The 21,619-nt window shown below is 27.9% G+C and overlaps 1 protein-coding gene across 1 annotated transcript; it reads right to left on the bottom strand.

Annotated features, from left to right (window-relative positions):
* Positions 1-8,150: 8,150 nt before the first annotated feature.
* On the bottom strand, positions 8,151-21,251 carry LOC129969079 (NAD-dependent protein lipoamidase sirtuin-4, mitochondrial-like). Its single transcript, XM_056083489.1, has 2 exons — positions 20,471-21,251; positions 8,151-8,413 (listed from the first exon to the last, which is right to left on the bottom strand). Exons 1-2 carry the CDS (start codon positions 21,230-21,232, stop codon positions 8,264-8,266), a joined length of 912 nt encoding a protein of 303 aa, XP_055939464.1. The 5' UTR covers positions 21,233-21,251; the 3' UTR covers positions 8,151-8,263.
* Between the last annotated feature and the right edge of the window lie 368 nt (positions 21,252-21,619).

Raw genomic sequence — 21,619 nt, 5'->3', positions numbered from 1 at the left:
ACGAGGATGAGGCAATCGTCAAAAAACTCAAGTAACCTCCATGTAATTGCGCAATCTTGAACAAATTAATGATATTGGTGACTATGTTTGGTAAACGGAGAGGGGCTCATTTTCACTCCAGTACATGACTGGTTATTTGTTAAAGAGTCGCATCAACTGTTGTTGCGAGAATATTTTTTTCCCAGAAAAAGCATAAAAAGAAAACATTATCATGTTTTGATATGTCATATAATTAAAATTTATCAAATAACATTTTGACAGTTATTATATTACAAAAACAAGTTAATTCGCAAGTCTGTTTTAGAATAACTGAGCAAAAAATTTACAAGATTTATTTTTTGAAAAGAAAGTTGATAATATTTTTTGATTACCAGATTTTATCTTGACGTTATCTAAGTTTTTATCCAAGCTTTCGTCCTTCATCTGATATCAGAATTTGCCTCATCAGGGATTTTTTTCAATGAAGAAATAAATATATTTTTTGTTTATCCTTGAATTGAAATTTTCACATATCTTGAAATTTTTAAACTTTAAATATTCATTGAAATTTTTTGAAATGATTTACGAAATGAAATCAAAACTTGCTTACTTATAGAAATTTATTTAATAGTTACTTATAGATATTTTCTTAAATGAAAGTAAATTTGTATAAATCAAATAATACAATTTAATTTTAAAATTATATACTTTTGCTATTAAAACATGATCACAGTATCTCTTTATTTCAACATCGATATTTTTTCAGGATGGAAAAAAAAATTAGATTTTAAGTAGGAAGAACAGTAAAACGTCTCTGAATAATATCTTCTATATATTTAAAATAATAAGAAAAAACCCAAATGGTTTAAGTTCCAAATACGGATCAGATTTCATTTACTTGTGAAATTTCATAAAATGTTTCATTTGTGAAATCTCATAAATCGTATATGAAATCCATAAAATGTAGAAAAATTATCAATTGTCGTCTGTCCACCACAACGCCTATTTTTGAAAGAAATTTCAAACCCACTACTTTTCTATGCATTTTCAATGAGAGAGGGGAAAAAAGATAAGAATTTTCCATCCCTATCGATTTCACCTCTTTCAATTTCATAAGAGAAATCATGATTTCTAGATAAATTATCTGTAATTGTCTATACTCACCAACTTTCAGTTCCAACAGAAATCCAAAAATATTACTACACTATACATTCTCTATGGGGAGAAACTTCGAGTCCCCCGATAATATCGGTGTAATCCTATCGCTACTACTATGTTCAGTGGTGTGGCGTGGTTGATTGCACGCAAGAAGTACTATCAGTGATAGCCCAGACCTCTGCACCAATTTCATCAACTTTTATTTTACATAAAAATGCATAATCCTTAGATACATTTTAAATCCACTACAAATTTTCCACTACCATCCAGTTATTGAAGATATTGCAGAAATGACTTTGAGAGAGCCACCAGGATCAACAACAAGAGCAATTTCATGAATTAATTTATTTCACTATGCAGGAATATCTAACTTATCGCGTATACAATTTAACATAATAATTTCTTTTGTTTTGTTATGATGCAGTTTATTAAAATTTTCGACTAAATAATATTACTAATATGGCGGAGTATCAACTGATCGTAGAAAGCGGTTGGTTAGAATTTAAATTGAAATTGTTTAAATACCACAAAATTAAATCACTTTTTTATATTAATATGAAAATGTATTCGACAACTTAGATATATTAATTATTTACTTGAAATAATTATTTACTATAAAACTTGCATCAATCTTCCAAAAAAAGAGACAGAATTTCGAAGATAAAAAGATGTCGAAGCAACTGTAAAAATCATTTCAAGTTTCAAATTTATTTCTATATACATAAAATATGATGAAAGTTTGAACCTAGCATGTACAGAATTAGTAATTTATGAAAGGTTTAGCTTAAAAATTCCATCACAGATCAATCCAAACTACTATGCTACGATAGTTTCTTAAGATTTTTTTTCGTGCAGTTCAAGACTGAAAATTCTGTCCATCCATAATAATATAGGTAAATTAAATCCATTATTCTGAAAAAACAAATTAGCATAGTCAAAATAAGAAAGTGTACATCTTGTTAACTCTTTAAAGAATAATATTTTCTATTAATAATATTTTAAAATATTTTGGGGATTGAGATATATTGTGATATATATTTTAAAAAATTCATTTAGCTAATTAGATAGAATTATTAATTGGTAGATAAGATAAAAGTTGGTCTGTTAATAAATTCTATTAATATAAATTAATTAACAAATTAAGCTATCTCGTTGCGATTTGATATAAGAAAATGAAATATTTTGTTTCATTAAAAAATTTGACAATCTTCTGTTTAGTGTTAAGTGCAGACATTACTATCTCGAAACAATGATAATAATAAATAATGATTAATATGATAGTTAAACATTCATCGTGTAGCCAAAACATTTAAAAATATTCTAAGTCGGTAAAATCCCCTTTTGATGTATGCTGTAAATGCTTTCACACACTGTTTCATTTCGAATTTTCTACCTAAGTTTGCGGATCATTTCAGTTCTTGAGCATGTTTTTACAAAAAACAGTTTCTTAGAAATGAGTCATGAAGAAGAAAACAATGATCAACGAGCGGAATTCTTCTCTTGCTTTTTTACCAGAGATTCTATTGCAAAAATAACAGAGTGAATCACTAAATAATATAAAAAATAAAAATAATATACAAAAATTTATCAAGTAAATACATAAAAAGAATAATAAATTACTGAATCTAGTAGTAATCTGTGTCCATTGAAACCCGTATGTGAACAACTTAAATTTGTGGCTCTCAAAATATCCATCTATTTACTTCATGCGAAAAGTTTTAAGAGGGTAGTCAGCACTGGTGTTATTATCTGCATGCGATTAAAATCTATAATTCGTTCTCAAATACCCCATATCTTCAAGAAACTTTTTTTTATTAAATTTAAATTCAATATCTTCTATTTACAATTTTACAAATATTTAATACGAATTAGAATGATAATATAGTTGTTTCAGTGATGTAGTGTCACAATAGGTAGCCTCAAAATCACAAATTTGATTGGCTTTTATTTTGCATAAGTCATATGGTATACAGTTATATATGTAAATGGTATACAGTTCAATTAACCATTCTTAAAGATTTCTATGCAAAATAGTGATTCAAGTCGTCTCAAAACAGGTTGACCTCGGGGGAAAAAAAGACAGAATTAAGCAACGATTTATAGCGAGTCCGTAATCTGTCAGATACGAAATAGCTCCTAATCCTGTCATAAATTGAAACTGAAATCATGGAATAACCGTATCTAGGTCAAGAATAAACAATAAAAAACTCACTAATTCACTAGATTAGCATTTAAACCAAAGATGAATCAAGTTATTATGCAATATTCCTTTTATCTTACGTAATATTAGTTTGAATACAAAATCTATTGACAGTCTACGGAAAACTATTCCTGTCGCGTTAAAAAGGATAGAGATCAAGTATATTTGACCATTTTTGGTAGATTTAGAATTTTAAGCCATTGTATCAGATTTCAGGAGTGTAATGAAACTAATACACAGGACATCAAAGTTATATGAAAAAGGAATCTCTGATTAACAACTAACTACACGTTATCATATATATATATATAATTTGTGCCTTCCATAAACTGGCAAAAACCAATATTTACATCATCAATAAATCTACTATAAAACGTGAGAAAATGAAATAGAAATCATATATTCTAATCATTTGCATATTGGGTTGTATCTTATAAATTTATGAAACCTTTTTTTATACTCATTAATAATTTTTTGTGTTTAAAATGTTAATTTTACGAAAATAATTTCATTATTTATAATTTTTATGACTTCCTCAAGTTCTTATAATATTACTTTTTTGAATGTAATAAATAGTGAAAATAAATTATTATTATGTTACATGAAAACTGTTTCAAAACTTCTCAAATCAAGGTTCCCTAGAGATCCGCATTGGCTGTCGTTGGATCATTTTATATAAAATTGAGTTTTAACTGAATCTGATACGGATACTACAGAAACCAGAGATTTTAATAGATAAAAAGCTAGCCTATACAAAAAAAATATCTAGAAATAAGAAAAGAAAAATAAAGAATCGGGTGATTTTATCACACTTAGATATAGAGAGAAACAATGCAAGAGTTGACGCCTTGAGTTTTTTTTTTTCGCACCTAATAACCTTAGTAACACGTGCACTTGTTCTTACATGAATTGTTTATCATATTCAAAAGAAAAGTTAAACCTTTTATCTTCAATTTAAAATAAAAACAAATATAAAAAAGATATATGTTTATAAAGATAATTTTAAATCACGTTTTGCTTCACATGTCTGAAGAAAAAATTGATTTTAGTTACTGCATTATTTGGACGGAAATATTTGGAGAAAACGGTGTCAAATGGATGGTGTAACAGTTGGCCATTTTTAATAAAATTAATTTTGAAATAAATTCTCTTTGTTTGCAGCGTGCATGAACGACCTCCTAGTATATTGCAACTAGTATGATTAAAAATTAAGAAACATATATCAACATTTAGTATGTTAAAGCCCATTTTTCTATGAAAGGATGTTGCTCCTTATTCCGGCATAATGAATTAAAAATTTCTTTTCATAAAATTAGAATCCCAATCTTCAAAAGGTACGTGTATTTAAACTTTTATTACTGCGTTATTGTACCACGGATTTTTCAATTTTATTTTAGCCTAATTAGAAAAGTTTTGGTGCAAAAAATAACAGGAAATATTAAAAAACTTTTAAATTTAACTGAATAATTTATTTAATGTAATTAATAGTTAAAGATTTTTAATTCATGCCTTTATCTGATATCAGCTGCTTCTTGTCGAAATAACACACTTCGTATTTTTTAAATACCTTTAGAAAAAAATAGTCATATTACGAATATATCAGCATGATTTAAATGGTACTTCAGGATATAAAAGTACCGTCAGAAGGGTTAAAAGAAGCGAAATCTGTATAGTACCGCAAAGTCTAATATAGCATTCTGCATGGCTTATTCATCAATTAAAAAATATTTTATACATGCTGCCAAATAGTTTCTCAAATATTCTAATAATTCTACGGTGAAAATTTCCCGAAATCTTATAAATAAGCATTTTTTTTAAAAAAACACTTTAAGCCAGACTACAAGTTTTATAATTAAAAACATTTTTTAGTGTGAGGACTTACTGAGTCTACATAAATAAAACACATACACATAGATGTAAATAAAATAAGAACATTCAGTTATTACAGCATCATTTTTACTTCAGATATATAGTAGACGATCGATGCCCCCCAAGCAACCCTCTTCTCTTTTTAACTTACAACGAAGCAGCAGCTATATTATTTTTGTTCCATTCGCCAACTAAATTAACTTTTATTTTGTAATTTCGCACCATGTAAAAATATATTGTGGCAGAAATTAATAAAATATCCAAAAAGTAATATTAAAATATTTTGTGTAAGTCGAGATGCTTTTCATATTGTTATGGAACAATGCATGGATCGTGTAGCTCAAGAAAATCACATAGGATAAATAAAAAATGCTGTAAAAGACAAAACAGAAAAAAAAAAAAAAAAAATGCCGGAAAATTTTTTTGGAAGTATGAGCTGATGTCATGGGTATCAAAAATTCGGGTTTCTTCCCCCCCTTTTTTTTCCATTGTAATCAAACTTTATTTTCTTTGAAACGCTTCTTTTCATGCGTCTCGAATCACTTTTATTTGCTGTTTTATACGTTCTTGCTTCATCTTTTTTGTTTCTTTCCGAACCGATGTCTCTTTTACAGGTGAGCTTATTAGAATGTTTTCTGTAATTGCACTAAAATTTGTAAGTGCTTTGCATGCTATGGAACAATTTATGGTTTATGTAATTAAAAGAAAATCACACAAATTAAATAAATAAACATCAAAGGGAAAAGAGTAGAACTCACTTGGGGCAAGATGATTAGGCTGTCGAGTTATGCAGTTCATCTTGCCCTGTCGTGAATATAAAAGATCTTTGATTTTCGAAACTGGATTAACAAGAAGAAGCTATAAATACAAAGTTAAAAATATGTCACCAAGGTAAGTTATGTATAGTAGATTCCCTCTCTAATCTGATATTTGAGGCCGGGCGTCTATCAGATTATATAGAGTTCTCGGATTATAGAGAATCCTATAAACATTACTGAATTATACTGTAATAAATTTTTTCAACATATGGGGTATAAACAATATATTAAGGTGACATATAATAAGTTAAGGTGTTAAGTAAAAGCACGTCAAACAGACAGATGTACTAAAAGGGGGTGGAGGAAAAACTTATCGTTAGCAGGTAAGACTTATCGTTAAGCAACAAGTTCCAACAAAAGTATCAAACCTGTTGAAGTAACGAATATTGGACTAAAGAAAATCTATTGTATAGCGAATATACCAAATATTATTTAACGAAAAAAACTGAAAATTACAATGCCTGAAATATATGAAAACAAGAAAATGGAGCCGATGGGCAATTTTCTGTGTAATGCAGAGTGGAGTAAAATGGTATCGGCTGGTAATATGAATTTAAATTATGACCTTTACCATCTTGATCGATAATCCCTACATTTATTTTCATGTATATTATCGCGAATGGCAATGAACAGAGTCATGCAATACAGAACCAACATATTTTAAATTATAATGTTTTCCCAAAATAAGACAAAGAAGACTTTAAAGATACATCTGTCTAAATTTAATTACTGTATAATAAGTATCTTTGTTAATATATTAAAATAGGCAACGACAACGTCTAATGTTTAGGAGTTCTGACATGTGCCAAAGTGGTCACGAGCAAGTCCACATCATAATTTGGAATAGTTTCAATTGTGCTTATCACATTTGGACGCAGTTCACAATAGCGAACCCGAAACATAAAATGATGGCTTCTCCACGATTAGATCGAAAAATTCTTTATCTAGAGATTTTGTTTATTTATTCTTGAAAACTGCGGAAATCAAAAAGAGAAGAATCTTGTAGTCAAACTGACATTTAAGAACAGGAAAACTTTTGACTCATACAATGGCATTCCTTTTTTCAGATAATATTTCCCAAAGTTATAGTTGGAAACTTCCAAATTCTGAAGAATAATATCAAACCTATACTTGAATAAGTTTTGTTATACACTTTTACAGATATATTGATACCCTTTGATAACTTTTGACAACATACTATATTAAGTACAATTTTCGCCCGCATTTTATAACTGATATTCTTCTTATCATATATATATATATAATTTGGAACTAAGTTCCTACTTATTAAGTGAAAATTCAAACCAAATTTATCGAAGATCTGTTTAGATCAATTTAAAAGAACTATCTGTTGATTGGTACATTCGAAAATATGTAAACTTGACCATTAAAAAATGTAAAGACTTAGATATATAAAATTTGATACGTAATCTTATCTCTAAAATGTTATAATAAATTTTGGTTTTAATCCAGCGAAGAGATATGTCTTCTACACTATATTAAGAAGCACAGAACTCTCATATGGGAAATTCTGTCACTGTCTGCGATTTTTCAGAAAAGATAGAGAAGGGGGCAATAATTCGCTTGTGTTTTCACCCCTCTGTCTATTTCGGTTTCTGATTCCTAGGGTGAAATATATATATATATATATATATATATATATATATATATATATATATATATATATATATATATATATATATATATATATATATATATATATATCAACGCTTTCATACAGAGAAGGGTTGGATAACATATTTATTAGGGAATGTACGAGAAAATTTCGGGGAACTAATCTCGTTGGTTATTTTTGTATTAAAATAGCAATACTTTAGGTCAGCACTTATTCCATTTCTGTAAATTTTATAAATAATTGATTTTTAAAAAAACTGTTTAATGTTTGATAATTAGATTAGATTTAATTATAGGAATGAATAATGTAAATGATTCAAAATTTTATGTAGGTTTTAAATTTGGATTTAATAAAAATATGGTTAATATTAAAATTTCATAGAGATGATTAAAAGAATAGCTATATTTATTTCTTTTGACTTCCAAAATATTCTGAAATAACTAGCCACATTGATACAAGCTCTATACGTATAAAAAATTACTCACACGCATTCAAACATTCATATTTTTAATAAATAAAACATTCTATTTTATTAAAATACATAACAAGGTAAAAATTTCATAAATAAAGACTATCACCAAAAATTTGTACATTTTCATGATTCTATAGCTTGATTTTCGGCAAAATACCTCCACATCTTGCTGTGATTTTAAACGTTGCTAGCTTATCGGCTCTTGTGGGCCCTATGTTTACTATACCAATGCATTTCTTGAATTCTGAAGCCGCATGAACAAATCTATATCCTGAATATACCTATAAACAATAGATGTCAATAGTGAATTTAAAAAGGACAGAAAAATTAATACATGAATTAAAAAATAGATCATTCATTCACTAATTCACGAAAACATTGAAATAATATATTATCAATTCAACACTTTCAAGGCACCCGACGAGTTTAGATAGGTTAAACTTTCTAATACATATCTGAAGAATACCTTTACTTTTTTCAAACTGGCATAAGAGACAAATTTTAACCCACAGAAACCTGTCATTGGAAGTATCTGAAAGACGAGATATTTCGTCGGTAGCACTGAAAGTGTTAAAACATGCTATGTACCTATAAACCTTAATGTGCTATGCTTAATGTGCTAGAGTTAACCATGCTATGTACCTTAAACTCTAAAACATGAAAAGTTGGTAACAAGATCTCAGTGTTAGAAACATGAAAGAATGCAGGCTAAATAAAAACATGCAGAAATCAAGGCAATCTGAAGCAAAGGAAAAAAAAAAAAAAAAAAAAAAAAAAAAAAGGATTATAACAACATTTGAAGTAAAAAATATTGCACTCCATACAAATTTTCCAGCAAATAAACATTCTTGAAAATTTATCTCGATTTAATCGACAGTTTCAACAGATAACAGAGAAGGTTACGAAAGTAATATCTGATAAAGGTCAGTCTCGTATAATTCACAAAGAGTTTTAAAATGTTAAAGTACTGAAGACAGTTGAGTTCTTTATTATTATTATTATTTTCTGGCATACGAATTAAACACAGATAAAATAAAGTAATCGTTAAAAAGAGAGAGATTTTGACGAATCTTTACTTTTCAGATCTCTCTGATTCCGAAATACACATTTTTGTACCTTTGGTATTATGTGTGTCTGTCTGTCAGTCTGTCTTTCTGCGAACATGATAACTCCAGAACGCTCTGAGCTAGGCAGTTAAAATTCGGCATATGGAATCACGATCATATTTGTAGATTCCTGTCAAATTTGGAATGAAATCAAAATTCAATCACTTCCCTTTCATAGGAAGTCTGTCTGGCTGGTTGTTTGAAAACAAGGGAGCTTAATTACTGCAAAATGTAAAGAGCCAGATAGATAAAAATTTGGTACACAGATTTAGCATCTAGAATATATATATATATATTATCAAATTCTGATTCTGAATAAAATCTATCAAACGGTTGATTGTCTGTCGGTCTGTACTTTCGCATGCATGTAAGCTCAATAATTTTTTAACGCAGCGACTTGCATCAATACAATTCAATATGAAATGTATTTTGTGATTACAACTATAGTCCCGTGTTAAATTTTTAGTGTCAATACGTCGGCAAAAAGGCGCCCAAAACACATATTCTCACAACAGATTCAGTAAAAATACTAGATTCACGGCAAATATTTACAATTCGTAACTCTTTCACGAATGATATGCAAGGTATTCACACTCTTATTCAAGAACCACAATTTCGAGCGGGGAGGGGAGGGGGGGGGATAAAAATTATTGGAGAGTATGTGAGAAAATTTTGGGGGATCCAAGTCGAGAAGGGGAGTCAGAAATGTGAAGATTCACCAAATCGGAATAAGAGTTTTTTTCTTTGTATAATATTTCATAAACGACAAAGTAAAAAGGAGGGCACTTTATGAGAGGCATTGAAAAATTCTATTTAGTTTTCTTCTATTTAATTTGTTCATCACTAAAAAGTCATTCATATGCAGCACACTGCAAATCCATCCATCTAGATCGAGTTAAAATTAAGGAAAAGAAAATGCACAAATTGCCAAAGCAATTTGAATTTCTAGAATATGAAAGAGGCAGAGAAATTAATCGAGTGTGAGGATACAGAAATGCCAAATGAAGAACTGGATGATTTTGTAATATCAAAAAACGATTGCGAAAGCGACGATTAGCGATGAAGATAACGCACTAAAATATATTTGCAAGGAGATAAAGTAATCGTTAGAAAAAATCACAGAAAAGGAGACTAACCCAAATAAAACAAAAAAGAGGACACTTTATGAGAGGCACTGAAAAATTCTGCGCTCTTCATTTCGGAACTTTCAAAGAGTTGAATCAGTCATTATTCTAAGCAAGAAGCACTATTTTCTTAAAATTAAGATTCCGTGTTCCTACTTATAAAAAAGAATAGAAACACTTTCAATTAATACTTGTCTCATTTTCACTCATAATTACAATTTTATTTAGGTTTATACAAATTATTTATAAACTTTTACGTTGAACTACAACGGGTGTTCAAATGAAAAGGTATCTAAACGTAGCGACAACGTAGTCGTTAACATATTTGCCTATGCCACTATGGGAGAACGTAGTGAGACATTTACGGATGCGACTGAACTCTCCGGCTTAGATCGAAGCATGCGCAGGAGAGAGCATACGCTCTTATAAAGAGCGCCGTCCAACTGACGTGGCGTGTTGAATTCCTCGAGCACAGAAGAACCATTCACTCCGATGTGTACAGTGAGACACTCCGAAGACTACGCAGGTCATCAAGAACAAAAGACCGGGGCTACCCATGGAGGGTATGGCTCTGATCCATGATAATGCGCGTCCACACGTCTCTAAGGTCACACACGAGGAACTGGCCAAGTTCAAGTGGGGAAGTTCGACGATCCACCCTACAGATCGGACATGTCACCCTGCGATTTTCACGTGTTCATCCACTGAAAAAACATCTGAAAGGGAAGAGCTTCAACTCGGACGGCGAACTCAATTACGCTGTGAAGCACTGGGTCTCATCACGGCCACAGGAATTCCGGGAACAAGGAATCCTTCGGCTCGTTAATCAATGGGATTGTTGTGCTCAGGCCTATGGAGTATACTTTGAATAAAGTCTTCCTTTATACCCACAGTGTTTCGTACCTTTTCATTTGAACACCCTTGTATATTAAATGCACTTTATCCTGAGAAAATTAACTATAAGAAACTCGATTTCCTCATGCGCACAATGTATTAATGATGTAAGCTCCGTATTTGATAAGGGTTATTCTAATAATGAAAGCAAACGAACTTTTTATTAAAGCAATTATAATCATACTTTTCTTCCAATTGATGACAATAACCAATAAAAATGCCCTCCCCCCCAATTTTTTTTTCTGGCATATTCTCCAATAAATTTATTTTTGTATTATTAACCTTATATCATTGGTGAACAATATTTACAAATAAGCCTATCAGCAAGCCATATTGAAGATTAATCTCCTTGATGAGGTTAATAAACAAATACTAGAAAAACAAATGAGAAGTCAAGGGTTTTTTTTTTTATTTCTCCCAACCAGTTTCAAACAAAATTTGATACAGATTTAAAATTATAATTATAAAACCACATAACAAAATTTACATATTGCTTACTAGACTCTCTATACATACTTTTTGTGTATTTCGAACACCAGGAAGTAAAAATCAAAACACGTTAAAAAAAAACGTGAATGTCCTGTAAATAATTGTTATTTTTTGTAAATTTCATGGTAATCAATATAAATAAAATACATCTGATCAATGATATCTATAAATAATTAAATATGTTTTTGAAAAAGAGTTTTTTTTCTTGTGTATTAAAAAGCAGAGGGGAAATATTAGTTTCAGAAGAAAGAAAAACAGTGATTCAAACCATTATTTTATTTTTAAAATTTTCTCTTAATGACATAGTAGCGATGATGTGCGCACGACATAATATGCTTAATATCGTCGCACCGTAACTGTATATGAACATATTTACTACAACACTGAAAACTAATTTTATACATTGTATTTAAAAACTTATTAAAATTACGATAAAAAACAGAACCGAATAAAACTGGTAGAATTTATTTATTTTTTAAATAGTCTAAATTTTTTTTTAATAACACGCTGAAATATTAAAATATTTATCATTAGCTAACTAAAAATCGTTCTAAAATTTTGAAAAAAAAAGTAAAAACCTTTTATACAACATCTATTATCAAAAAAAAAAAAAAAAAAAAAAAAAAAACTACGAACTTGAAGCTCTAGGTTAAACGATATTCCTTGTAAAATATTTCGAACGATTTTTCCATTTAACAAACTGCTTAGCGCTCTTAACAGATAGTATGCTAGCGTATTTACATCATCAAGTAACATTTTTTTATATCATATGATTGAAATTCCAAATGTTTAGAGTATATCTATAATTATTTAATTAAAATTACATTAGAAAGGTTATGGTTGATTTTCAGATTCACTATCAATTTACTGTTCCAACTTTAAATTCAACATCAATATTCGATTAAAGACAAGCACGGTGACATTTCCAGATTGGCATATTATCTGCGGAATCATTTTTACATCGCTATAAAATTTAATAACCAAGTTTTAAAGTATGCTTTACAACAGTGCTTATTCTCACGAGACTTGTGCTGATAAAACATTTTTCCCCTCAATAAATAAGTTTTTTTTTTGTACGCACGCTATCGCTGTTTATATTTAAAGATTTATTTAAAAAAATAAATGAAAGGTAGACAAACGAACCTTTAAATATTATTATGTAGCCATAAGCGTCTAGATTTTCCAGCTATGTAACCCTTTATTATCTAATTATGCAACCATCAAGAGCTCGAATTTTCTTTATTTATTCATTCTTAGTGTTAGGAATTTTCTTTTCTATGCATTCATTGAAGCTTAGTTCTTATATCAAATAGTTTTCAATTCTTAACGTTTTTACGCTTTTTTCTTAACCCGAAAACTTTTAAAAGGGGGATTTTTTTTTTTTTTTTTTTTTTACAACAGTAAAATTTTATTTTATAAAACTTTTATATGTTAATTATTTTGTAATTTTTTATTTATAATTAATTATTATAAACATTAAAGAAAATTGTTATTCATTTAAACTTAAAAAAAAACATCAGAAGAACCTTTGAACAGTATCAAAATTTAATTAACAGTAATCGAGTAATAAATAGTTAAGTTCTGAAAACCTTAAAACAGAACGCAATCACATAATTTTCAGAATTTTAGTACGTCATAAAGTGAGAGAAATGTCAGTTATAAAATTCTATCATTAAACATGAGACAAATCAAGTCACATAAAAAAAATTCGAAAACTTACGTTACATATATTTTTTTAAATTTTATATTTTCTGCAACGATTTATGCACACAAAGACATTTATTAATAGAGCTCAGAATCAATTTTTTTTCTCTATATATTTTTTCATAGTTTTTTTTTTGGGGGGGGGAGGGAAAGAATGAAAAATTATGTTAGTATGTAGGTTTCGTTATATTTCTTGTAACGAATATTAACATTTAATATGTTTATTTATTTCTTTGATATATTAATCTCTAATCTATATGCTTGCTTAACAATAGAAAATCTAAGTTCAGGATGACTAAGATGTCAATATCAAAAACATAGAATTGATATATTATTGGTTTCAAATTCTGTTGCTTTTATTAACTAATCGTTAAAAATAATTATAATTATTCAGTCTACACAGTTTAAAATAGCAGAAGAGAGGAAGATAAAAATTTGATTCTTAGTCAAAATCATTATTTGTTTCTTAGAAAAATAGAAATAAAAAAGGGCAATTCAGAAAATACTTCATGCTTAAAATTATTAATTTAATCTATATTAATTAATTAAAAGATTATTCATTTGTATCGAATCATGTCGCTTCCTATGAATATCTAATTGCAATATAAGTTCAGTTAGACATTCAAAATGATGTGAAAAGATGAACTGTTCGATATAAACTATTCCGGTGGTGTCAAATAATATTACCAGGGGGGAAAAAAGTGCCCCCGGGCGTCGTTTAACCACATTAAGCCACTTATGAAAATCGAGGGCGAAAAAGGAGAAAAAAAAATATCATGACTAAGTAGATTTTCACTCATGCCATACCTTTGAAATTCGATATAAACAAATACGAAGCAAATAAAATTAAATTATACTTTTTTAATATCGGAGGAAAAGATGCATAAAATTAGTTATTTCATTCTTACGATTTAAGTAACTAACTCAAAGAGGAAAAAAAAAAAAAAAAAAAAAAATAAGGACCTGTAAATTTATAGTACACATTTTTTTTTTAATTTTTTTTCTTTTTTTTTTTTGTATTTAGGTACGGTGACAGAATATTAAGAATCTACCGTATAAAGTATACACAAAATCATCGAAATTACTTTTTTTTTCTATCACATTCAGGCAAAGATTCCTTCTACGTAACAATCGAATGAAGTAATCTTTTCCGTTCTCAGTTCAAAAAAAAAAAAAAAAAAGAAGATGAAGTCTATTCGAATGTTTTATGTATAAAATTCAATCTAAATAATTTAACTAAAATTTTAAAATATAAACTGATATTTAACGCATACGGCGAAAAAATAATTTTACAGGAAACAAATTAATACATAAATAACTATCGAGCTATGAAGATTGTATCTAAATTTCATTTGATATCACTTAGAAATTCTAAAACAATTTACAACTACTTTCATTATAAAGCAATATAAGTTCTATGCAGTTTTGAAGCTAATAATATTGCTAACAACTAAAGTAAAGATCATAAATCGTTTATAAGCAAATTTTCTTGAGTAACTTGTTACGCCCTCTAGGAGTCACATCTTAAATTATAAAATATTTTGAATTTAATTTATACTTAAAAAAATGCCATAATTATGTAAAACGGACATAATTTTGATCAACGGTAAAATCAGGGACATTGTTGGAGGGATGCTAGTATACTTGCTTTGTAGCAGCTAAAATTCGGCTGGAAAGTATTATAATTATTAAAAAACAAAACAAAAAAATAGTATGATGAAGACAAATTTGAGATAGCTATTGCAATCTATCTTGAAAAATAAAATAAAATAAAAAAGTGTTATTAAAATATGACAATAAATCAATTTTAAAAAATCAAAGGGAATTTAAATATTAGAAACGCTGTTGAATAATTATTTTTTATGTTAATGTGTCTATTTTGATCATTACATCACTCGTTATATTCTGTGCATAACACTTTTCGCATCACGCAATTTATAGGACGAAAACCAGTCCAAGAATATTATCAGCTTAATAAAAGTGAGAATGACTGAAGTACATAAATATTTTTTTAATCGTGACTTTAATATTGTCAAAACCAAGAGAATAGAAAATTAGACAAGGAATGAAGGCTCCGGTTGGTCTTCAAACAAATTGATATTACAACAACTAAAAATTTTTTAAAAAATGTATTCGAAAACATTTTTAAAGAATTAATTAAAGTGAAAAAAAAAAATTCGCACGGAAATGAAAGTGGTGTAAAAGAAAAGAAGATTTTTTCTTTTCTTTTAGAATTTCCAAACAGATGTAAAAATAATTTGGGGCCGAACATTTTCACCGAAATTACTGAGGTACAACATTTTAATTTCAATCAATTTTTAATTAATAAAAAATATTAATTAAATTTTGGAAAATTTTTGCTTATTGAGCATTTAGAAACTGTTTCCGCTTAAAAAAATCAGGTATTAAATATATTTGTGAATTTTTGAGCAGATTAAATATTTGCAATAGATAATAACGGCAGTTCTAGTTTTTCTTTTGTTAGTAATAAAACAGTCAGAAAGAGTGGGATGCAAATATCATATTTTCCTTTTTCTTTATCCTTTCGTTTTCGCATAAATTATTTAGAAAAGTCAACAACGCATAACTGATATTAAATATTGGATAAGATTAACATGTCCAGGTTCCGTTCACCAACGATCATGCTCCTTTTTTTGGAAAGTGGGTTTCCCTCTACATTACAAATGCAAACGGGAAAAGATAGACAGCGACCAGCCAATAGAAAAGTACTAAAGAAATCTACAGGGCATCAAAGGAAAAACCGAGGACCGGCAGACAGTTTATTCACGCCAAGATCTTTTGGTATGACAAACGAAATAATGGATTTTTTATATACATATAATAAATGTTTTCATATAAAGAATAAAAATTCTCAAGCAAAACTTTGATGGATGTTGGAAATATTCTATAAATATTATTTGTAAAGGAATGTACAGTTATTGAAAACATCAAAGAGTCATCATGGATTATTAAACTTTTTATTTTTGCTTGCCATGTCTACTAATAATGATGAATTATATTTGTATGTGTCAGCCCGACCACTTGACCTACAGCTACGAAATTCGATATATATATATATATATATATATATATATATATATATATATATATATATATATATGCATTGGTGGGTGGGAAAGCGTATTTCAGAGATATTTCTTTAAAATTTTAAATAGAATTTTAATTAATTGAAAATTAAATTGGGTTTCGGAGTTTTTTTCGCGGCAACTTCAAAAAATATTACTGCACAATAAAAATGTTTATATCGTTCGAAAATTTTAAAATTTGTTTTTTCAATAATACGAATTTCATAGTCGTATAAATTTTTCTGGAATTTTAAAAAATTGTTAAATATATATATATATATATTTCCTTATTTGTAATAATAGATTAACATTGCTGCATTGAAACTCAAATCGTTTTCATTGTTTTATCAAATATTTAATCGTGAGATTTTATTCCATTTTTTAAAGTTAAAAAGAATTCCATTTAATATTTATGTAGTTTAAGAGACTATTGAAAACGTGAAGTTACAATATCGGGAAATTTAAACGTTAAATGAATCGAATATTTACATCTTTAATAGCTCTATGATATTATGGACTGTCCCTATTAGAAAAATTCATGTACATAATAAACAGAACTTAAGTGAGACAATTAAAACAACACAACTTTAATGTCAGATAATTTGGCGGAATCATGGATATGAAGTTATATTAAAACAATTTATCAGTAATTAAATGCAACCAATGTTCTCAGCGAGCCAGCTAGTTGCCAGAGGTTATTAGTAGATAATATCATGGTCGCGACTCACAGACATTTAGATCAAAGCATCATAATACAAATTAATTCAAGCAGAACACTTCAAAGGAAGCCAATATCATAACCGACCATCGCCAAACTGACTTTGTTCTTTTAGTTTTCCAACTCTCACTCAATCACAGCAAATTATTTCCCCCTCCTCTCTCTTTTTGTCAGATGGCATTATTGTTACAATTGGCCTAAATGACCTGTTAAAGCACAAAGAGGGGGGGGGGAATACAGATGAAACAAACTGTTTTAATATAGCACCTAACCAATCTATCAGCATTCCTAACATATAAAAAAAAAATTATGGAACTCTCAAAATGAGAAACAAAACTAATTAATTATAGCAAAAACAATTGATATAAAATAATGTATTTCACAAAAATCAAACAGATTACAAAAAATAAATAAACAAGAAAATAACAAGAGTTTAAAACAAATTAAAGCAAAGAATAACATTTTTTTAACTGCTAAAAATGACTACATTTTAAAGTATACATAAAGAATATCTAATCTAAGAGGAGATTTATCCATAAAAATAAAGCAGTTGAATAATAATAATACTAAATAATAATAATAATAAAACTAATTATAAAATTTGCTTGGTTACCAATTTGAGAAAAATTATACAATTAAATCTCATACAACACGAAAAAAAAAAAAAAGACAACATTAATATTTTCCCTTTATTAATACAAGAGTCTGCTCTAACCATGGCCCAATAGCTAATTTTTATATGACTGGATATATTTATATACTTCCAACTGGAAAAATACTTTAAATAATGTATAGAATAAAACTTTAAATAATTATTTTTTATATTATTTGTGTCAATAAATACACTTTTGAAAATTTTTGAAACCCAAGTTTTTATACAGTTTCCTGGTTTTTATTAAACATATTTAATAAAACAACCTTAAACTAATATCATTTTAAACAAAAAACGCTTCACTGTTCAGTGTTAAAACAAGTCTGAATTATGAAGCTTTTTTTTGTTATTTTAACCCACTTCAGTGGTCTTGGTCTTAAGAAAGATCTGTCTATAAAATCTCATCACTTCCTCAAGATAGTCACTGATTAACTTAAAATGATGATATTCAAAGATTCATAAAGTCAATTTTTGATTAAAGTACTGTAGGGGGAAAAATTAATATGTCAAGATTATTTAACTGAATGTAACTAAAAAGACCAGGAGAGTGCAAAAAAGGATAAAATTCATAATTTTTAAGTAGTAATAAATAGAAAAAAAAAATAATGCTAAAAAAATGTTCACAACTGAAAATATATATCTATCATTAATTATTTAGAAATTAAAAACGAGCCTTTAATTATGACTTGAGAAAGGGCATACTCAGAATAATAATTAAAATTTTATTTTATTACACATGGCTAATTAATTTGTATTTCTTTAAGTGGACTAAATAGAATATGTGAAAAATACAATTATACCACATAAATTTCTAAAAAGTACAAATATGAGGACACAATTAAAAATTCATTTATGAAAAGATAAGTGAATATACTAATTAGTGTTTAAATTTCTATTAGAATATTCACACTCTCTGTATATAATTTATATATTCTATTAGAATATGCAACATCATAAAGAACAGGTAGTGAACCTTTACAAGGGTACAAACATTTTTTAACATTCAAAACAGAAAAAGATATTAAAAGAAATACAAGATGGAAATAAGCTATTTATTATGTACTGCTATGCAAACTACAGCAATACATAATAAATTTGTTAAATTTCATTAATTGATACCAACATTGGTTAGAAACCTTTAATCTTTTTTTTTTAAATGATGTAAGCTATTTATTCTGTATAACTTAGTAAATTACATCAATACATAATAAATTTGTTGCATTTCATTAATTAACAAAAATTACAATTATATTTGCAAGAAATTTTTTATTTTTTTATGTTTATTTGTAATAATTGCAAATGTAATACAAGAAAGTGTCATGAATATCAGTACTTATAATTTGAACAAAAATTTAGATTTGTGAATTTGGAGAAATTTGAAATTTGTACTTGAAATATAAAAATTTACTGAAAATATAATAAGCTATTTATAAATGTATGCTAATTAATAATAACAGGTAGATACATTAATTTATCAAATGTAGATAATTATTATGGCTATTAGTTAAATACATCAATAATCAGGGCGTATTCTGTTATGTTTAGCAAGATAATGATTAGTGATTTATGTAAAATGCTAGCCTAACATTGCCATCTCTAATAATCATTTTACTAGGTTAAACACTTTCGCTCTCACATTATTTCTGATATAAACTTACTTAAGATTTCATTTTATTTACAAGTCTTTATCAATACTTGGTAACATATTTTGATAATTAATTTCATTTAATTGGTAAGTTTTAAGATTTCAGTATAATCTCATTAACAAGCTCCAAAAATGTTTGTTGCCCATTAAAATTATCATCAAATGCTCACTATTTTGGATAAAATTTGGTGAGTTATTACTAGGGAAAATTCAAATTTAGCTTTCAATTCATATGATAATCTTACAATTATTCAAGGTAAAACAGATAAATGAAGTAAGATATTTTTTCTCATTACTTTGAACAATAGGTATTAGCAAATATAATCATCAGTATTAATTATCACATTCTCTTAAAAACGAAGTCATTAGAATGTGCATTTTATACCACAGCCTTTGTTAAATATTGTAAGTTTTAAAGAGAAAGATTACTATTTTCAGTGTACTTGTTAGAGCAGCAAAAACATAAAATGTAATCATTGTAATACAAAATTAATTGCTTCATTGGCGGTGTGGAAAGTTTCATTACGAAACTAACTAATAATAATATGAACACATTCAGCTTTGAAAAATAAGGTTATAAAATTTCTTAAAAAGAAAATACCCTACTTAAAATGCAATCATATCTTTGCTAACTATAAAACTATTTCACTTGAGTATATATACTTTAGTCTCATGCGAATCAAATACAAAGAATAGATATTTCTCTGTTATCAAGAAGAATAAATGAAATTTTAAAATTCAGCTCACAATAACTAGATTTTCATATTATTATTGCTAAAATTAGCAAGAAAACATGAAATTAAAAATTATTGAATGAACTGCAAAAAATAAATGAGGATATTTATCAATGAAACTACACATTTTCAAATTTTTATTTTAAAAGAGGAAGATTGAGGGGGAAAATCCCTTATTATACTTACTTCTAGAGAAGACCCTAAAACAAGAATAGCATCTGATTTTTCTACTTTATCATAGAGTTCAAATACTTTTTCCTTTGGAACACTTTCTCCAAAAAACACTACATCAGGTTTCAAAATGCCACCACATTTCTCACAATCAGGAATCTTAAAAGATTTTGCTAATTCAGGATCCAAATGCACATCAGCATCTGGGGCAATTTCTGTAGATTCAACATTAAAATTAGGATTTAAATCTCTTAGAATGATCTGAAAGAGATTTCTAGAAAACAAATTAGGACAACTAAGGCACTTTACAACATATGATGTTCCATGAAGTTCTGTTACACGCTGGGAGCCTGCTTTATGATGCAATCGGTCTACATTCTGAGTTACTAGCCAATGTAAACCACCTTTTTGCTCCCAAAGCGATAAAAATCTATGCACTTCGTTTGGTTGGGCTGAAGAAAATAGCTTCCAGCCAGCAAAGTTTCTTGCCCAGTATCGTTTTCGAACTTCAGTTTTGGAAATAAAATCTTTGTACAACACGGGACGGTTTGGACTTCTGTCATACAAACCAACATCTTTAGATCTATAATCGGGTAAACCACTTTCAGTGGAAACTCCAGCACCGGTTAATACAAAAACTTTCGAATATTTATTAACAAAATCTTGTAACATTGAAACGCTGTCGGGACTGCAAGGTTCATGTTTAGGAACAAATTGATAGTTTTTATTATAATATAAATTCTTAAAAATGGAAAGTGAAAACGTTTTTATTTTCATAGTAATGAAATTGATGCTAATTTACATAACAAAACTAAAACCCTTTCATTGTTTTTGTTTTAGCAGAAGTAAACACATGCTCTGCCAGTTACAGTTACGGCTGTTAAGTAGATGTAATTTATTAAAAAAGTTTTAAATGCCAAATTCCACAAAAAAAGGTAAAACTATATTTTATTTAATGACGTTTATTCTAAAGCTTGTGAATTTACTTTTGGATACTCTTTTTTGCATTTTAAGATCTTGAAAATGAAAATAAACCATTTACTTTGGAACAGATGCAGAATTTAATATTCAACTTCCTTTAATTAATATGTTTCAAACACTTCAATAAATTCATAACTAGACTTAATTATTCTTAATATTATCATTTGAGAGGCACAAACTGTC

Source organism: Argiope bruennichi, chromosome 5 (genome assembly GCF_947563725.1).
Source record: "Argiope bruennichi chromosome 5, qqArgBrue1.1, whole genome shotgun sequence".
NCBI classification, from domain to species: Eukaryota; Metazoa; Arthropoda; class Arachnida; order Araneae; family Araneidae; genus Argiope; species Argiope bruennichi.
Note: the sequence above shows the minus strand (reverse complement) of the source record. Positions and strands in the feature narration are given on the sequence as shown.